General features: G+C 36.7%; 1 protein-coding gene and 1 long non-coding RNA gene across 2 annotated transcripts in view; one reads left to right on the top strand and one right to left on the bottom strand.

Annotated features, from left to right (window-relative positions):
- Window positions 1-9,143: 9,143 nt before the first annotated feature.
- ppp1r32 (protein phosphatase 1, regulatory subunit 32) overlaps window positions 9,144-18,523 on the top strand; it is a 135,819-nt gene continuing 126,439 nt past the window's right edge. Inside the window, exon 1 of the mRNA XM_039764233.1 lies at window positions 9,144-9,260. Coding sequence (XP_039620167.1) covers window positions 9,155-9,260 — 106 coding nt within the window. The 5' untranslated portion in view covers window positions 9,144-9,154. The remainder of the gene's footprint in view (window positions 9,261-18,523) is intronic.
- The window catches only part of LOC120535984, a 44,552-nt gene continuing 37,751 nt past the window's right edge, over window positions 11,723-18,523 (bottom strand). The window contains exon 3 of the long non-coding RNA XR_005634995.1: window positions 11,723-12,033. This is a non-coding gene — a long non-coding RNA (uncharacterized LOC120535984). The remainder of the gene's footprint in view (window positions 12,034-18,523) is intronic.

Here is an 18,523-nt window from a genome sequence, read left to right as displayed (position 1 = left end):
TTTGATTTGACAGTGTGCGAAAGACATCATGAAGTGTATGCTTGGAGAAAAGGCGGCAAAGAAAATTGACATGGTTCACTTATCAAACAAAACAGTGTCGCGAAGAATTAATGATTTGACAAATGATGTGGAAAGTGAACTTTTAAAAAGAGTAAAATTTTATTATTTTATGATCCAACTTGACGAGTCAACTGATGTAGCAAACACTGCAGTATTGCTTGTTTATATTAGATACTGTATATTTTAAAGAATTCCATTCAAGAAGATGTATTATTTGCAAAACCTCTGAAAACCACTACAACAGGAGAAGCAATTTTCTATATGATCAATGGCTGTTTTGAAAGAAATGGAATAAACTGGTCTTTTTGCTTGGGTGTATGCACAGATGGTGCAAAATCAATTACAAGAAAATTTTCTGGTCTTGTGGTGCGAGTAAAGAAGATCAACAAGAATATTGAATGGATTAATTGCTGTATTCATAGACAAATACTGGCATGTAAACGTATTCCTGTAGAGTTGGCCAATGTTTTAACCGACACTGTAAAAAATGTACATTTTATAAAATCGTGTTCTACAAACTCTCATCTGTTCCAGGCACTTTGTGAGGACTTTGGAAGCCTTCACGTTTCTTTACTACTTCATACAGAAGTTAGATGGCTTTCTCGTGGCAAAGTGTTGACCCGCTTGCTTGAATTGAAGTCTGAAGTTGAAGCATTCTTTCTTGACCATCCTTTTCATTTGTCCTCTTGTATATTCGATATTCTTTGGCTGTAAAAACTTGTATACTTAGCTGACATTTTTCTAAATTAAATGATTTAAATCTGTCTTTAAAAGGCCCAGGTGTCATCATTTTCAGTGTGCATGACAGAATAGAAGCCATGCTAAAAAAGTTCAACTTTTGGATTCAGTGTCTGGAGATGAATAAGTATGAATGTTTCGGTTCTATCAGCAGTATTTTATCAGAAAATCAAATTCAACTTAACGAAAATATTAAAAGGGATATTACTGAACATCTCAAACAGCTTCAATTAACTTTCAATGACTATTTTCCTAATAGACCTAATATATCTGGATCGAACAACTGGACACATAGTGCTTTTCAAGGAGATACAATTTTGAATACTTCTATAACTTTACTAGAAAAAGAAAAGTTGATTTATCCTCTGACAGTTCCCTAAAAGCTGTTTTTAAAGATCACTCTAATTGACTTTTGGTTCAGTGTAAGAAATGAATGTCCCATTTTGTCAGAAAAAGCTGTTAAAGTTTTATTACCCTTTTGTACAACATATCTCTGTGAGAAAGGATTTTCAGCATACACTTACCTGAAAAATAACTACAGAAACGGGTTAAATGCAGAACCTGATCTAAGACTCAAACTTTCAGACATCAAACCAAATTTTGAATTTCTTTATTCCACCAAACCGGCACAAATATCCCATTGAGGGTTTTTTCAAGTTTAACCTAAGTTAGCTACGAACCAGTTGGCATTCATTGACATTAAAGATAATTCCGTTTTGTTTTCAGCTTTACTATGACAAATGTTCCGTTTTATTGTATTAATTTTTTAGTAGCTATCACTTTAGTTTTATTAATTTTTGTCTGTAAATGTTTTACAATTATGTTTAGGTTTTTCATTGTGAATAATTTATTATTCAATATGTAAAATACATTTTAATAACAATCCAATTGTATTGTTTTATTTACTATATTGTAATGACTACACAGGGGGTTCACCAATTTATTTTTTGAAGGGGTTCACAAGGAGAAAAAGGTTCAGAATCGCTGCTGTAAGGCAATACATATTGTATGTGAATTAAGTGCATCATCTTGTGCCTAATTTAGATATGTAGCAGCTGCAGAGAATGGGCAGCAAAAATTAGAACATTTTGAAAAATTCTGTGATCTTTGCATTAACCTATTTACTTATTATTGAATTCACTTATTCTGTTGCTGGCTTCACACTCACATTCTTTAAGATATCAGCCCATCTGTTGTGTATACTGTTACATGTTGACCAATAATGACTTAATCACACCAAGCTTCCCCTAGCATTTCAAATGCCCCCTTATCAGTTTGGTCTGAAGCCAGGTCTGCCATCAAGTGTGGCAGATCTAAGAGTATAACAGGTTTGCCTGCGAATTTGGCCTCCGAAGGTTCATGATTAAAAACTGTACTTCATACCATGCTGTGAATCAGAATCAGAATTCACTTTATTGGTCAGGTATACTAATGTGAAATAGGAATTTGTTTTGGTAGTATTGGAGCAACATAAAAGGACAATACAGAATACAAAAGATTAATAAAAAAGATAAAATATAAAATTTGATGCCATATACAAGAGCAAAATATAAAAGTGGGATTACAATGTCTGTGTAGTTTAATCTAGATAATATGGGAGCATGACAAGTCTGCCAGTGAATTAGAGCAGTTTACCTATATTGTGCCAGGTTAAACTTGTATGCAATCAAAATGTAAAATATCTTTCTTTTATATATATGGACTTTAAGGGGCACCCACAAGCAGTCCCTAAACCCAGAAAATGAGTCAGAAAATCAAAGTAACAAATCAATAAGAATTTATCAACACAATATCAGTTCCTGCATGTTCCACATTACCTCCATACTACTAAAATAATGAGTACTCTTGCAAGACTGTGCTAGCTTGAATAACACAGATGAGTAAAGCAATTTGTATTAATTTCTGTATTTCTTTTATTCATTTATTAATTTGTCCTTGAAACAAGGCTGCAGATGTAATACCCCTCTGAATGGTACCAACAGTGTAAGTACTACAACAAATTTAATGACACTACTAATATACCATTTAAAATGCTGCCTCTTTCAGTACTTACTGTTGAGCTGTGTGAGTAAGTAACTGGCAGAACAACTATAAGTTGCTTGTTTCAGTCTCCTGGGCCATGCCATAGCACTCTTGAAGCAAATGTTTGAAAACATAATTGGTGAAACAACACAATTCATTATGTCAAGTTTAATAGTATACATTCAATTGAGTGGGGCAAACTTCACAATGCTTTTAAGACCGGAGCATCCTTTGTAGCACCTACATTACTGGTCAAAAGTTTTAGAACACCTCCAATTTTCAAACTTTTATGGAAATTTAGGAAAGTGCAGAGAATAAACAGAAATGGTACAGAAGTATGAGGTAAACTACCATAGGTGTAAAAAAAAAGTTTAGGTTACCAAAAACTGAAAAATAATGTAATTTATAGAGTTATAGAAAATGGCCCTTTAAGGGAACATGTAATGAGTTAGCAAGTTACAGCTTTTGTGTAGCAAAGGAAGTTAATTAAGCCTTGATGCAAAGAAATTGCAGAGAAATTATGGTGTTAGTGAGTATAGTTCCCTTTGCCATCAAATGGAACTTGGAAACTGAAGGAAACTCAGATAGGAAGAGGTTGCACAGACCTAAAGCCATAACAGAATCATAAGACAAATTTCTGAGAGTTAACAGCTTGAATGATAGGTGCCTCAGAGGACAACAGCTTCAAGCACATCTTAACAGCTGGGCAGTATGCAAATGTCCAATTTTACCAAAGACTTCCTTACTGCCATTTGAACTAGAGCAGCTTTTTTCTCTTCACAGATAAAACTACTGTTTAAGGTGCCTTTCACCCATGAGCGTTGCTGTCTTTATTGTGGAGCAGCACTTGGTTGGAGGAGGGCAGTGCATTACTAGTGGTAGTGGGGGTGAGAGAAAGGTATTGTGGAGAGAGAAAACTTGTGTCTTTGTTCATTTTTGCAACTTTATGGAAGAAGTGGATTAATAAACCTTCATTATTTGAACCCAGGACTCACTGTGTGTTCGTGTTTGGGGGTTTGGGGCTCACTGACGCCCCTAGTTCAATCACAAAGGTTGTGGGGCTAATGGTTTGTTACCAGACATTACTGGGGAACACTTGTGCGTACAGTGTTTTAGCAGACTTGAGAATTTACAGTATGATTATACAAGAGCTTAGTAGCTTAGGCTCTTGGGACAAGTATAAGGATATTTTCTACTTCAAGAGGTTTCTTTGTAAGATATTAACTACTTGCGACTTGGCGCGCGCTACGCTGTGCGTTGGATGACCACAGTTGAAGAACTCTCTGTTTAAACGCGGCTGCCAGTCGTGAACTGGGCCCTTCATCGCACCACATTTGATTTTTTGTCTATTATAGTTGTTTTGCAATCGTAAGGACCTCTCGTCGGGTGTCTCATTGGCACGCTTTTGCCTTTTTCTTTGGCGATCATGGCGTAATCTGTCTTCTCTCTCTGTAGGGGTTTCAGTTGCCTTTCGTTGTGCGGCAGAGACGCGTCGTTGAGCTAATCTGTGTGAAAGCTGAGTGTCCGTTTCTTGCGAGCGACTGTCATGCCTTTGCCTCTTTACTTCGTGATCACGCTGCAACGTGTCCTCTCTCGCAGCAGCAGGTTTAGTTGCGGTTCGTTTCGGCATTGTTTCATAAGGTCTCCTCCGTACAAGTGCACATGGGTAGCTGAAGACAGAAAGGCATAGTGGGCATAGTGAAACACACGAATTGGTGACCAGGGGAACCATCCAACTCAGAGGCGGGGCTTGAAATACTCAAGTGCACATGTTATTTATAATTAATTTTTTTTTTTTTTGTTATGAACTTCCCCAAAAGAGTTGATCCCTGTAATTAGTTAATAGTATATCAACAACTAGCAGAATAACCGCGCTTCGCAGCTGAGAAGTAGTGTGTTAAAGAAGTTATGAAAAAGAAAAGGAAAAATTTTTAAAATAACGTTACATGATTGTTAATGTAATTGTTTTGTCTTTGATATGAGTGTTGTTGTCATATCTCTATCTATCTATCTCTCTCTCTCTCTCTCTCTCTCTCTCTCTCTCTCTCTCTCTCTCTCTATATATATATATATATATATATATATATATATATATAATACCTGTGCTTGGCAGCGAGAAGTAAAAAGAAAAGGAAACATTTTAATAATAACGTAACATGATTGACAATGTAAATGTTTTGTTATTGTCATGAGTGTTGCTGGTATATATATATATATATATATATATATATATATATATATATATATATATATATATATATATATATATATATATATAGTATATATAAACTGCTCAAAAAAATTAAAGGAACACTTTGAAAACACATCAGATCTCAATGGGAAAAAGAAATCCTCCTGGATATATACACTGATATAGACTGGGTAATGTGTTAGGAATGAAAGGATGCCACATCGTTTGATGGAAATGAAAATGATCAACCTACAGAGCCCTGAATTCAAAGACGCCCCAAAAATCAGAGTGAAAAAATTATGTGGCAGGCTAGTCCATTTTGCCAAAATTTAATTGCAGCAACTCAAAATTGTACGCAGTACTTTGTATGGCCCCTGTGTTCTTGTATACATGCCTGACAACATCGGTGCATGCTTCTAATGAGATGACAGATGGTGTTGTGGGGGATCTCCTCCCAGATCTGGACCAGGGCATCACTGAGCTCCTGGACAGTCTGAGGTGCAACCTGGTGGCATTGGATGAACCAAAACATTATGTCCCAGAGGTGTTCTATTGGATTTAGGTCAGGAAAGTGTGGTGGCCAGTCAATGGTATCAATTTCTTCATCCTCCAGGAACTGCCTGCATACTCTCACCACATGAAGCCAGGAATTGTCGTGCACCAGGAGCCACTGTACCAGCATAGGGTCTGACAATGGGTCCAAGGATTTCATCCTGATACCTAATGGCAGCCAAGGTGCCTTTGTCAAGCCTGTAGCGGCCTGTGTGACCCTCCATGGATATGCCTCCCCAGACAATCATTAACCCACCACCAAACTGCTCATGCTGAATGATGTTACAGGCAGCATAATGTCCTCCATGGCTTCTCCAGACCCTTTCACTTCTGTCACGTGCTCAGGGTGAACCTGCTCTCATCTGTAAAAAGCACAGGGCACCAGTGGTGCATCTGCCAATTCTAGTATTCTATGGCGAATGCCAATCGAGCTGCATGCTGCTAGGCAGTGAGCTCAGGGCCCATTGGAGGACATGGGGCCCTTGGGTCACCCTCATGAAGTCTTTCTGGTTGTTTGGTCAGAGACATTCACACCAGTGGCCTTCTGGAGGTCATTTTGTAGGGCTCTGGCAGTGCTCATCCTGTTCCTCCTTGCCCAAAGGAGCAGATACTGGTCCTGCTGATGGGTTATGGACCTTCTATGGCCCTCTCCAGCTCTCCTAGAGTAACTGCTTGTCTCCTAGAATCTCCTCCATGCCCTTGAGACTGTGCAGGGAGACACAGCAAACCTTCTGGCAATGACACGTATTGATGTGCCATCCTGGAGAAGTTGGACTACCTGTGCAACCTCTGTAGGGTCCAGGTATCGCCTCATGCTACCAGTAGTGACACTGACTGTAGCCAAATGCAAAACTAGTGACGAAACAGTCAGAAAACATGAGGAGGGAAAAATGTCAGTGGCCACCACCTGTTAAACCATTCCTGTTTTGGGGGTCATCTCATTGTTGCCCCTCTAGTGCATCTGTTGTTAATTTCATTAACACCATAGCAGCTGAAACTGATTAACAACCCCCTCTGCTACTTAACTGACCAGATTAATATCCCATAAGTTTCATTGACTTTATGCTATACTCTGATTAAAAAGTGTTCCTTTAATTCTTTTGAGCAGTATATATATACATACATACATGTGTACATATATACACACACACATATACTATGGGGTGCCAAACAGGCAAATAAATTGATTTTGTGAATATATAAAGTCGGCGTCAGAATATATAAAGTCAAAACTTGAATATAGAAGTCATTCCCGAATATATAAAATCAAAACTTGAATATATAAAGTCACTGTCGGAATATATAAAGTCAAAACTTGAATATATAAAGTCAGCATCGGTATACATAAAGTCAGCGCTGGAATATATAAAGTCAAAAGTTGAATATATAAAGTCATCGCTGGAATATATAAAATCAAAACCTGAATATATAAAGTCAGCGTCGGAATTTATAAAGTCATTCCTGATTATATAAAGTCAACATCGGAGTAGGCCTATATAAACTCACTCCTGAATATATAAAGTGAAAGTCAAAATCTATTGATTGAAACGACTCTGAACTGAACTAAGTTAACAAAAACATATTCAGAAAAATAAATTAAAAAAACACTGTTCGGTTAATGTTTTGAAAATGATGCATGTGCCCTGCCCAGGATTGGTTCCTGCCTTGCGTCCAGTGTTGGCTGGGATTGTCTCCAGCAGACCCCCATGACCCTGTGGTCGGATTCAACGTGTTGGGAAATGGATGGATATTACAGCGCTGACTTTGTATATTCCGACGCTGACTTTATATATTGAAGTTTTGACTTTATATATTGCAGCGCTTACTTTATATATTCCGAAATATTCCAACACCGGCTTTATATACTCAGGTTTTGACTTTATATATTTGAGAATGACTTTAGGCTATATATTCAAGTTTTGACTTTTGATTTTCTTTTCCTAGTTAGGATTCTAGCAGCTGCATTCTGCACTAGTTGCAAACAATTTATGTCTTTTTTGGGTAGTCCTGAGAGGAGTGCGTTGCAGTAATCTAGTCGACTGAAAACAAACGCATGAACTAATTTCTCAGCATCTTTCAGTGATATAAGAGGTCTAACTTTAGCTATGTTTCTTAAGTGAAAAAATGCTGTCCTAGTGATCTGATTAATATGCGATTTAAAATTCAGATTACAGTCAACAATTACCCCTAAGCTTTTTACCTCCGTCTTGACTTTCAATCCTAATGTATCCAGTTTATTTCTAAAACCCTCATTGTATCTATTATGGCCAATCACTAAGATTTCAGTTTTCTCTTTATTTAACTTGAGAAAGTCACTATTCATGCATTCTGAGATACAAGTCAGACATTGTGTTAGTGAATCAAGAGAATCAGGGTCATCAGGTGCTATTGATAAATACAGCTATGTGTCATCAGCATAGCTGTGGTAGCTCACGTTGTGCCCTGAGATAATCTGACCTAACGGAAGCATGTAGATTGAAAATAACAGCGGACCCAGGATAGAGCCTTTTGGAACACCATATCGGATATCAGGTGTCTTTGAGTTGTAATTACCACAACTAACAAAGAATTTTCTCCCTGCCAGGTAGGATTCAAACTAATTTAAGACCCTGCCAGAGAGGCTCACCAATTGACTAAGGCGATTTCTAAGAATATTATGATCAATGGTGTCAAATGCGGCACTCAGATCTAAGAGGATGAGAACAGATAAATGGCCTCTGTCTGCATTCACCCGCAAATAATTTACTATTTTAACGAGTGCAGTTTCTGTGCTGTGATTTGTTCTAAAACCTGACTGAAATTTATCAAGAATAACATGTTTATTTAGGTGGTCATTTAACTGCATAATGACTGCCTTCTCCAGAATTTTACTTAAGAAAGGCAGGTTAGAGATGGGTCTAAAATTTTCAAGAGCCGAAGGGTCGAGATTATGTTTCTCAAGTAGGCATTAAACTACAGCAGTCTTAAGTCAGTCTGGGAAGATCCCCGTATCTAATGGCAAATTTACTATGTCAAGAACATTATCAATCAGCACGCCTGATACTTCTTTGAAAAAATTTGTTGGTATTGGGACAAGGACGCAGGTGGAGGGTTTCAGTTGAGAAATTATTTTATGTAAATCAGGTAAATCTATTCTAGTGAAAGAGTTTAATTTGTTTATAACAGAATGTTGGGGTTTAGGAGGATCCTTAGTGTTGGGAAGATATAATATGTTATTTCTAATATCATTAATTTTTTGGTTGAAAAATACGGCAATAGCCTCACAGGTTTTACTGGAAGTACTTAGGAGGCATTCCTCCCAGCGTCAGCATTGTCTAGTAACACAAGCAGAATCAAATTTTGATTGTGTGGACCAGCTTGCTGGCTGGAATGGTCCTGGTATACCCTAAATAAGTTGACCTCTCATATAGAAGCAATAATGATATAATTAGACCTCAATGTCCCTTCGTTTATGGGAACATTTTCCTTGTTTTATTTTTTGCTTTGGTTTGCATTATTTTTAGAATGTGATAAAATCATTTTTGAAAACCTTGAGCAAATGAATAATAATAATTATTGTTTTTACTGTTACATTTTTCAGGCCACTTGACAATGGGTAGATTACCAGTTGGAGGCATGACACCCTATGTTTTAACAAGTATAGGAGGTGAAAGAGAACCAAAACGATTTTACTGTACCACCTACTGCAGCTCTTATGGTAAGTGTGTAATGGGACACTCTTTTCTGCAGCATCTACACAATGCTAGGTACTTTTCATACAGCTTGCATTCATATTAGTACTTGTAGGTGTGTTTTTTTTAGTTTAAAAGCCATTACTTTTTACCAACACTTAATTTTGGTCTTTTTAATTTTTTAATTTTGCTCTAACATTTCTGTCTTTAGACCTGACATATCTAGCCAGTCTAAACCTAGGTTTACTGATTTTCCATCATCCCACATATCATAGAGTATTTTCAGCCTATCACTTGGACATTATAGTTAAAACTATTATCCATTTCCAAGTTCACAAAAATCACACCGCCATTACTCATATTTTACATTTATTTGTGCCTATTTTTTTTAGTTTCTGCTCCTTAATAAATGAACATACTTAATATTTTGCATACATACAATACATGTAATCAGTTAACACTAGAATACGTCCAAAGTAAGTTGCCATGAACAAGTTGGCCATCTGATAGTCACCCTAGCAGTCTGTTGTAACCTGTACTTGTGTGTCAGATTCCTTGCATTCTCCTCCACAGTATGTGGTATCTTGTGTCACCTGAATCCTATAACCCTTAATTCCTGCATCACTGTCAAGGTACTGTGTACAATTAAAAGTTTAAAAAGAAAAGGAATAATGACCAGGGGATAAATATAATGAGAAAAGGGTAGTAAAAATGTAGTTGTTAGAAAACAGAGTGAGATAATTACCAGCAAGTCAAAATTATCTTTATAAATTGCCAAACTTTTGTTACAGGCTTAAAATTTCTAAAGTGTTGAATGGAAGGCAAGATGGGGTTTGCAAAGCTAGTATGAGGTTTGCACTGTGATGTTGAGATCTGGGATGTTATATTTTTGATTAAATAAGTTCATAAAGTTGGCATTGCTAATGTCTGTTGTTATTTTGGACTGCAATTCTGAATTCACATTTGTTGGATTAGCCATTGTTCTAAACATTAAATGAGAATTATTATAATTATTTTTATTGATTATTTCGGAATGTAGTCTGAGCAGGCTTTAAAGATAGCTTTTTTATATTTTTAACACTCTCTGTCCATGCAATTCTAAAGACCTGAAGCTTTGTTGTTCTCCATCTATGCTCCAGTTTTTGACACACCTAATTGAAGAGATCGAGTGCCCTCATTAACTCAAATTGAGTTTCTCTGTACTTTGATCACTTTTGTTTTTAGGGGAGCGACTGTGCCCAAAGCCTCTCTCAGGGTTATATAATTTGATGTTTGCTGATCTAATTTGTTTTCCATTATTACACCTGACATACTCAAAATATCTATACATTTTGAAGCAGAGTTACAATCTAGATAATGCACGGTCTTTGTTTTAGTCTGTGAATGTATTGGTAAGTGCAGAACCAAATGTTATTAAGCAGTGATCTGAAATAGGTTAATTTAATGGAGTAAAATTTAAATTTAGAATTTCAACTTCGTGAATTATAGTCATAACCACACATTAGACTTAATTATGAGTTGGACCATTGACAATATGACAAAATCCTGTTGAATTTAACAAATAAGTAAATCATTTACTGAAAGTGTCAGTTTCCACGTCAATGTGTATATTAAAATTCCCATCAAAACTATGCAATCATAATTTATAGCCAAATCAGAATAAAGTTTGGCAGTTTCAGTCATGGACAATGTATATGGCCCTGGTGCTCTGTAGACTAGCACAACAGTTGTAATGAAATCTGTTTTAATATCTAAAATGAGTGCCTCAAAAGATGTAAATTCACATACATTTTTAGAAGGGATTTGCATTTTTTCATAATGAATTATTTCAACGCCACTTCATCATCCAGTATCTCTTGATTTATGAAGGAATATGTATCCATCTGGTAATGCCTCAGCTAGGGGAACAGTGTCAAGAATTACTAAGCCTGGTTGCAAGTGGGCAAATCAGATTTTGTACTTAATATGGGCACTTATTCCAACATTTATGCTAGTAAGAATAATATTCAAAGTGCTTTTAGTAAACGTGATTGCATTTTGCAACTTGATTACTGTTACTTATATGCAATTTATAATTGAATTTTATTCTTGTACAGAAATGTCTGCCCTTCATTTTGCTGTATAGAACATGTGTACTGAGTTAAGTATGAAGAATCTGTGGCAAGGTAAAACAAAGTAGCAGAAAACAGCCAAAACTGAGGCTGAGTTTAGCTGTGGACACCTACCTTAAATAGGTAGGCAGCAATGATATTGTACTGTATGTCATGTAACCAGCAACCAACCTAATAACAGTAAGCAACATGGTCATTGCTGTAGCACGGACTGACCAAAAATTGTGGTGACTGTAGCAACACACCGAAGTTAACAAAACAAAACGGCATTTGCAAAATAATAATAAAAGAAATAAATGAGTTAAAAAAAATGAATTACACAAATGATTAGTGTCACAAAAAGCAGACACAAGGGTCATAAAGAGGTTTGGGGAAGCCACCTGTATAACATTCCCTGTCTTCAAATGGGTAAATTGCTAGCACTGATGTGCTCAGAATAGAGTCCTAAACAGAACTGACTAGAGTAGTCAAATGTGGCAACTTAAAAGGCCAGAAAAGGAAGTGAAGTCATCGAGGGTGGAAGCGGAAGAGTCCTCTTCCATAGGTTTAGACCCGGACGTGACATCATCAAAAGGGCAGAAACAGGAAGTCTCTTCGGTCATGGGTTCTTCACCGGAAGAGACATCATCCAAGGGTCTAGAACCGGAAGTGATGTCACTGGGGTCAGGCAGAATTTCCCATGAACGGTCTGCAGGAAAGTAAGAAAAAAGGTCAGTGCACTCTGTCACCCCCTGGTCTGGCATGGAATTACTTTCATTTAGACCTTTTAGCTGTCTCCCATGCGCACATATGTGACATTAGAAATGACCAATAAAGGAAAAATACTAAGATTCATGACAACTCAATTTATATTTCAGCCTGTCTGCACTAGCTTCTTCCCTCTTCCCAAAGATCTTTCCTGCTCAAGGCTCTCTTTCCTTTTTACTACACCTGGAATATGGGAGCAGCTTGGTTTTGCTGGTATCTATACTAATAAAAGGCAAAGCCCTCACTGACTCATTCACTCACTGACTCATCACTAATTCTCCAACTTCCCGTGTGGGTGGAAGGCTGACATTTGGCAGGCTCATTCCTTACAGCATACTTACAAAAGCTGGGCAGGTTTCATTTCGAAATTCTACGCATAATGGTCATAACTGGAACCTATTTTTCTCCATATAATGTAATGGAGTTGAGCTCGATGGCCATGGGGGGTGGAGTTTCGTGTGACATCATCACGCCTCCCACGTAATCACGTGAACTGACTGTCAATGCATTACATAGAAAACCAGGAAGAGCTCCAAAAAGCGCTGAAGAAAACATGCATTATACATTTGAGAAGGCAGTGAAACAATAAGAAGCGAGCGAGTGACACATACTGTACAAGCATATTCATGCCTGCAGCTACTTCGGAAACAAAGCACGGTGTAAACCTAAAGTTTAAATTAAGTTCATAGACAGGCTGCCGCTGGCGTTTGTCATGCCCACGGCTAATGCGGGATACAAGTTTAATGAGAGGACGCAGGGTATAAACGACAGTTTTGATCACTTTCTAACTAAGTTCAAATTACTGGTGAAAGACTGTGCTTATGCAAATTCCGAGAGACTGTGTTTGTGGGGGGATTGACAGTTAAGGCGGGTGGAGGAGTGACGTTATCATCTCCCCTCCCATTCACCTCATTTCGCTCTGAGCTGAGCTCCACGGCTAAGCCGTCTTCCGAAGCAACTTCATCACACTGCCACCAAATACTCACAGAAAAATCCACAAGTTAATACACATGCTGTCTCTAGAGTTTCTCCACACGGAATGCTCCAGGCACTACTTACAAAAGGTTACATTGACAATCGTGTTACGTTATTTTTAAAATGTTTCCTTTTCTTAGCACAAGCACAGCTGAGAAGCTTCGATGCATGTGCTCCATAACGCGTTAAAAATCACGCATTTAAACACAAGCAAAGGGGAACTTCTGTCAATGCATGATTTCCTGGTACACCGATTACATTGATCAGCGCTTCCCGATTCATTTTACCCTCGCACCCCCTTGGTTTGAGAAGAAGTATAAAAAAATGTGAGGTTAACACAGAAAAACAGATCACCAATTGAAGCTTTATGAATAATCGATTCTCCATCAATAATTGTTTTGGTAAAGCCATACTCAGTGTAATCCTCCTTCCATTTTATAATTTTTCCGCCACTAGCCATGATTAAATAAACGGTAAAAAAGTAAGAGCGAAGCGAGGGTGACTTATTCAGGCAGGCAGGCGACAGCTCAATAGCTCCAATTTGGATATAAGTAGGTTCTATTTAGTCGCCAGAAATATCTTTGGTAGGAATGGAAGTTGAATTTAGTCTTTAAATTTCTATGGTAAAGAAAAAGTTATGCAATGATGACTAAATTTAACTATATAAAGTCAAAACTTGTATATATAAAGTCATTCCTGAATATATAAAGTCAAAACTTGATTATGTAAAGTCACTGTCAGAATAAATAAAGTCAAAACTTGTTTCTGAATATATAAAGTCAGCGTCGGAATATATAAAGTCAGTGCTGGAATATATGAAGTCAAATCTTGAATATATAAAGTCAGCTTCGGAATATATAAAGTAAGCGCTGAAATATATAAAGTCAAAACTTGAATATATAAAGTCAGCGTCGGAATATACAAAGTCAGCGCTAGAATATCCATCCATTTCCCAACCCGTTGAATCTGACCACTGGGTCACGGGGGTCTGCTGGAGCCAATCCCAGCCAACACTGCGCGCAAGGCAGGAACCAATCCTGGGCAGGGCACATGCATCATTTTCAAAACATTAACCGAACAGTGTTTTTTTAATGTATTTTTCTGAATACGTTTTTGTTAACTTTGTTCAGTTCAGAGTCGTTTCAATCAATATATTTTGACTTTGACTTTATATAATCAGGAATGACTTTATAAATTCCGACGCTGACTTTATATATTCAGGTTTTGACTTTATATATTCCAGCGCTGACTTTACATATTCCGACGCTGACTTTATATATTCAGGTTTTGACTTTATATATTCGGGAATGACTTTATATATTCAAGTTTTGACTTTATATATTCCAGCGCTGACTTTATATATTCAAGTTTTGATTTTATATATTCAGAAAAAAGTTTTGACTTTATATATACAGACGCTGACTTTATATATTCAAGTTTTGACTTTATATATTCCGACAGTGACTTTATATATTCCGACAGTGACTTTATATATTCAAGTTTTGACTTTATATATTCTGGAATGACTTTATATATTCAAATTTTGACTTTATGTATTCTGACACCGACTTTATATATTCAGAAAATCAATGTATTTGCGTGTTTGGCACCCCATAGTATATGTGTGTGTATATGTGTACACATGTATGTATGTATGTGTATATATATATATATATATATATATATATATATATATATATATATATATATATATATATATATATATATATATATATATATCTATATGCCAGCAACACTCATGACAATGACAAAACAATTACATTGTCAATCATGTTACGCTACTATTAAAATGTTTCCTTTTCTTTTACTTCTCCGCTGCTGGTATTTTGATATATATATATATATATATATATATATATATATAGAGAGAGAGAGAGAGAGAGAGAGAGATAGATATACATATATATATATATAGAGAGAGAGAGAGAGAGAGATATGACAGCAACACTCATATCAATGACCAAATAATTACATTAACAATCATGTTACGTTATTTTTAAAATTTTTCCTTTTCTTTTTCATAACTACTTTAACATACTACTTCTCCGCTGCGAAGCGCGGGTATTCTGCCAGTCTTATATAAACCCTGTAATTTCCTCCCTGGTAAAATCCACTGTTTTTACTCACTCTACATTTTTTTGTTTATTTGTACATCTTAAATTATTTTTTTTAATTGTTTTTAATCTGATGTTTAAATAAAATGGATTTAACTGTAGTATGCCTGTATAACCCACATTTTTACTTCAAAGCCAAATGGATAAAATTAGTGTTGTGTGTGTGTTGGAAACATTTTTCTCTCCTTTTCCATTATTACCATTAACTCTTATATTGCAACTTTTTCAACACTGTGATCACCATTCGAATAAAACACCACTATTACTATATTAATTATAAAGTGAAAGTGAAAGCTAAAGCTAAAGTGAAGCTAGTAAATACAGTATATTTTCATTCACAGGATAGTAGCTCTTGTTAACTACTAGACAACTAGTCTAGGTAATAGACAAGTTCCTCGATTTCCTCAGTGCCATTTTCCTCTTGATCCATTTTTTAATCTTTCTTGTATACTTTTACATCTTCCATTCCTTTAGCTTTTATTCCCAATACTTTCATAACTTTCTTCACCTGAATCCAACCTTCTGTTTTTTCTTCCATTTTCCTCATATTACACAATCACACTTTTCAATTTACATTTTTGACCCATCTCTCATCTCTCTTTTTATCTCTTAATTATGTGTTTTAAGAAGACTTCTTATCCTACTTGATAATAGTTTCTCATAGCCCCTGAAACCTAGTACAGGTAGAAGGCACCTTTGCCTATACAAATTGAGGGACCATGTATAAAAACTGTTGTAATTTCTACATGGTGTGACTGAGATGTGCATGTACCTTTGTAACAATGCACACCTCTAGATGCTCTGAAACCACACTTAACTTCCTTGCAATTAAAAACACAAACATTAAATGGAAACCAGTCATAAGCAAATGTTTTATTCCTACATCTATGTAAATTATATACAGCTCCCTTAACCTGGACTGTTAAAGATACACCCTTGATTAGTTCTTGCTTTTCAGACATAGCGAAAAGTAGCATTTTCATTTGATCACAAATTTTGGCTTAATTCTCTTCTAAAGCCTTACTAGGCAATACCAGTTACCTATTTACTGGGCAGATTTGTGATTACCAGAAAGTCTTGAATTATAACTTTAGATTAGATTGGATCAATTTTATTAATTCCATGGGGAAATTTAGATGCATACAGCAGCAGAAACATAAAAACAAACATATAGACTTAAAAGAACAATAAATATAATCAATACATATATTATTTATCAGGTAGAAGCCCAAATCCTCCACGATGCTGTATGCTGAGATTGCAGTAGGACAGTGAGTGCCCTCCGGAATTGTAAGACATGTTATTAATTTGATGCATCCTTCTGAGATAAAGGTTAACTTCACTTTTAGAAAAAAGAAAGTGTGAAATGCTTTTGAGGGCTCGTTGCATCTGAGGAAAAGCCTACTCTTCTGTCCAGGTGTGTAGGTGCCGAGTTTATAACGGAACAGTCAAATGTGGACCTTGCGTGCCTCGTCACCGTGAGGCAAAACATTTATTAAATCCTGAAACATCGTTGTTAATTTTTAAATGGGAATCTGTTGACAACCAGTTCCATTCACTAATAACATTTTTCTACGGGAAAGAATGTTAATACGGGTTAAATACCTGTATAATTTAATCAGTTAAATGATTAATAGTAAATACATCACGTACAATTAGAACTGCCTACATAAAAGAATTACCATACAGCCAAATGTTTACTCACCTATCACTATGTTGTGAACTATGTGGTCTCGGCTACCAGTGGTTTCATCAACTACAACATAAATTTTGTTGCCACAAATCTTTCGAAGAGCAGGGTCCATATGTTGTTCAAATGGCGAAGACTGCTCTCGTTTTCTGGCAGCGTGCCTACTTTTTTACAATGCTTATTAAGGTAAGGACACATCTTTGTCATTTTTTCGAGCGTAATGTCTGACTGACATGGTCACAAACTGGCGTCTTGCATCTGACGATTTTGTTGTTTCCTCTATTGTTACATGAAGGAGAACACTTTTTGATCTTAATTTCTCCTTGTTTTTGGGATGGGTTTTAGATTTGATGTGGTCATTGCAAGTATATTTACGTGGCTGGTCTATGGTATGCTGGCAAAACTTGCAGAAAAGTTCGTAAAAGTCGCCGGGATATTGTTGTGCCTTCACTTTTGCAGTTAAACTCTTGTTTTTTAGTTTTTTAGTCGTAGTCAGGGTGTTTGATACTGCTCGCTTCAACAACTCTCCCTCATAAGGAAACGCGCACAGAGGCATGACTGGATTTCTATGAAGAATTACAAACTAGGAAATAGTATCTGAATGATAGAACTACATATTATTCCATCGTTTCATTAATTGGGAAGTTTTGTAACAGTCACTTCTTCAGTCTCTAAATTCCACACATTTCCGTTTAGCACACCATGGAGGAATGAGCTTGTGATTAAAATTGGTCTAACAGATCAACTCCTGGAGAGGATAGAGATGATTTTTAATGATGGCATCCAGTTTTGTCACTATTTTCATTTCTACAGCAGCTTCCAGTGTATCCAGTGTCTACCCTGTGATAGAGCAGGCTTTCCTGACCAGTTTGTTCAGGCATTATGTGTCTTTTGAACTCAAGTTGCTTCCCCAGGAGACTACAGTGTATGCTACAGTACAGTACACCTACTCTGTTGTAAATGCATTGATAGGCATACATTAGAGCAAAAAGATGTTCTGAAACCAGGAGTTGGAGCTGTTTCAGGACCAGTCTCTCAAAGGTTTTCATAATGTTTGAAATAAGAGCAAATGTTTTGAATTCCTTGGGATCACTGGAATGCTCGTTCTTTGGCCCTGAGACAGCATAGGATGTTTTTCACAGCTGAGCAACCTTCTAGAGACTCAAGGAAAGGGAGAACAGGCGTTGAAGGACCCCACAGAACTAGCTTACATGTTTTCAGTACCTGTTTGCCTAGTTCTCTGGTAACTTGATCGGCAGAGACAATCAGTCCAGGAAGAGGAAGGATACTGGAGACCACAGGTGTGATATCATTGTAAGGGAAGGTTGTGGAGGGTAGATATGGTAGTTGACATTCCAGAACATCCTCAGCTTGCCCACAGAGTCAGACAATGTCGGGAAAAGGCTGGACTAACAAAAATAAATCAATTAGCTTTGTTCTTGTTCCTTTCCTCTGCAGGTTTTATTTTCTGCTTGTAGCCAGTGACAGCCTACATCCCGTTTCATACTCCCTTCATGTTTTTCTGCTGTAACCTGTGCTCCAGTTTGTCCCTGTAATGCGCTTCCCCTTGCAGAGCTGCTTCCTCAGTTTTAATTGAACCTGCTTGATTTCCTCTTTATTGTCAGACCTGT

This window comes from Polypterus senegalus, chromosome 1 (assembly GCF_016835505.1).
Source record: "Polypterus senegalus isolate Bchr_013 chromosome 1, ASM1683550v1, whole genome shotgun sequence".
In the NCBI taxonomy this organism is placed as follows: domain Eukaryota; kingdom Metazoa; phylum Chordata; class Cladistia; order Polypteriformes; family Polypteridae; genus Polypterus; species Polypterus senegalus.
The sequence above is the reverse complement of the archived record's forward strand: the minus strand, read 5'-3'. Positions and strand labels throughout refer to the sequence as shown.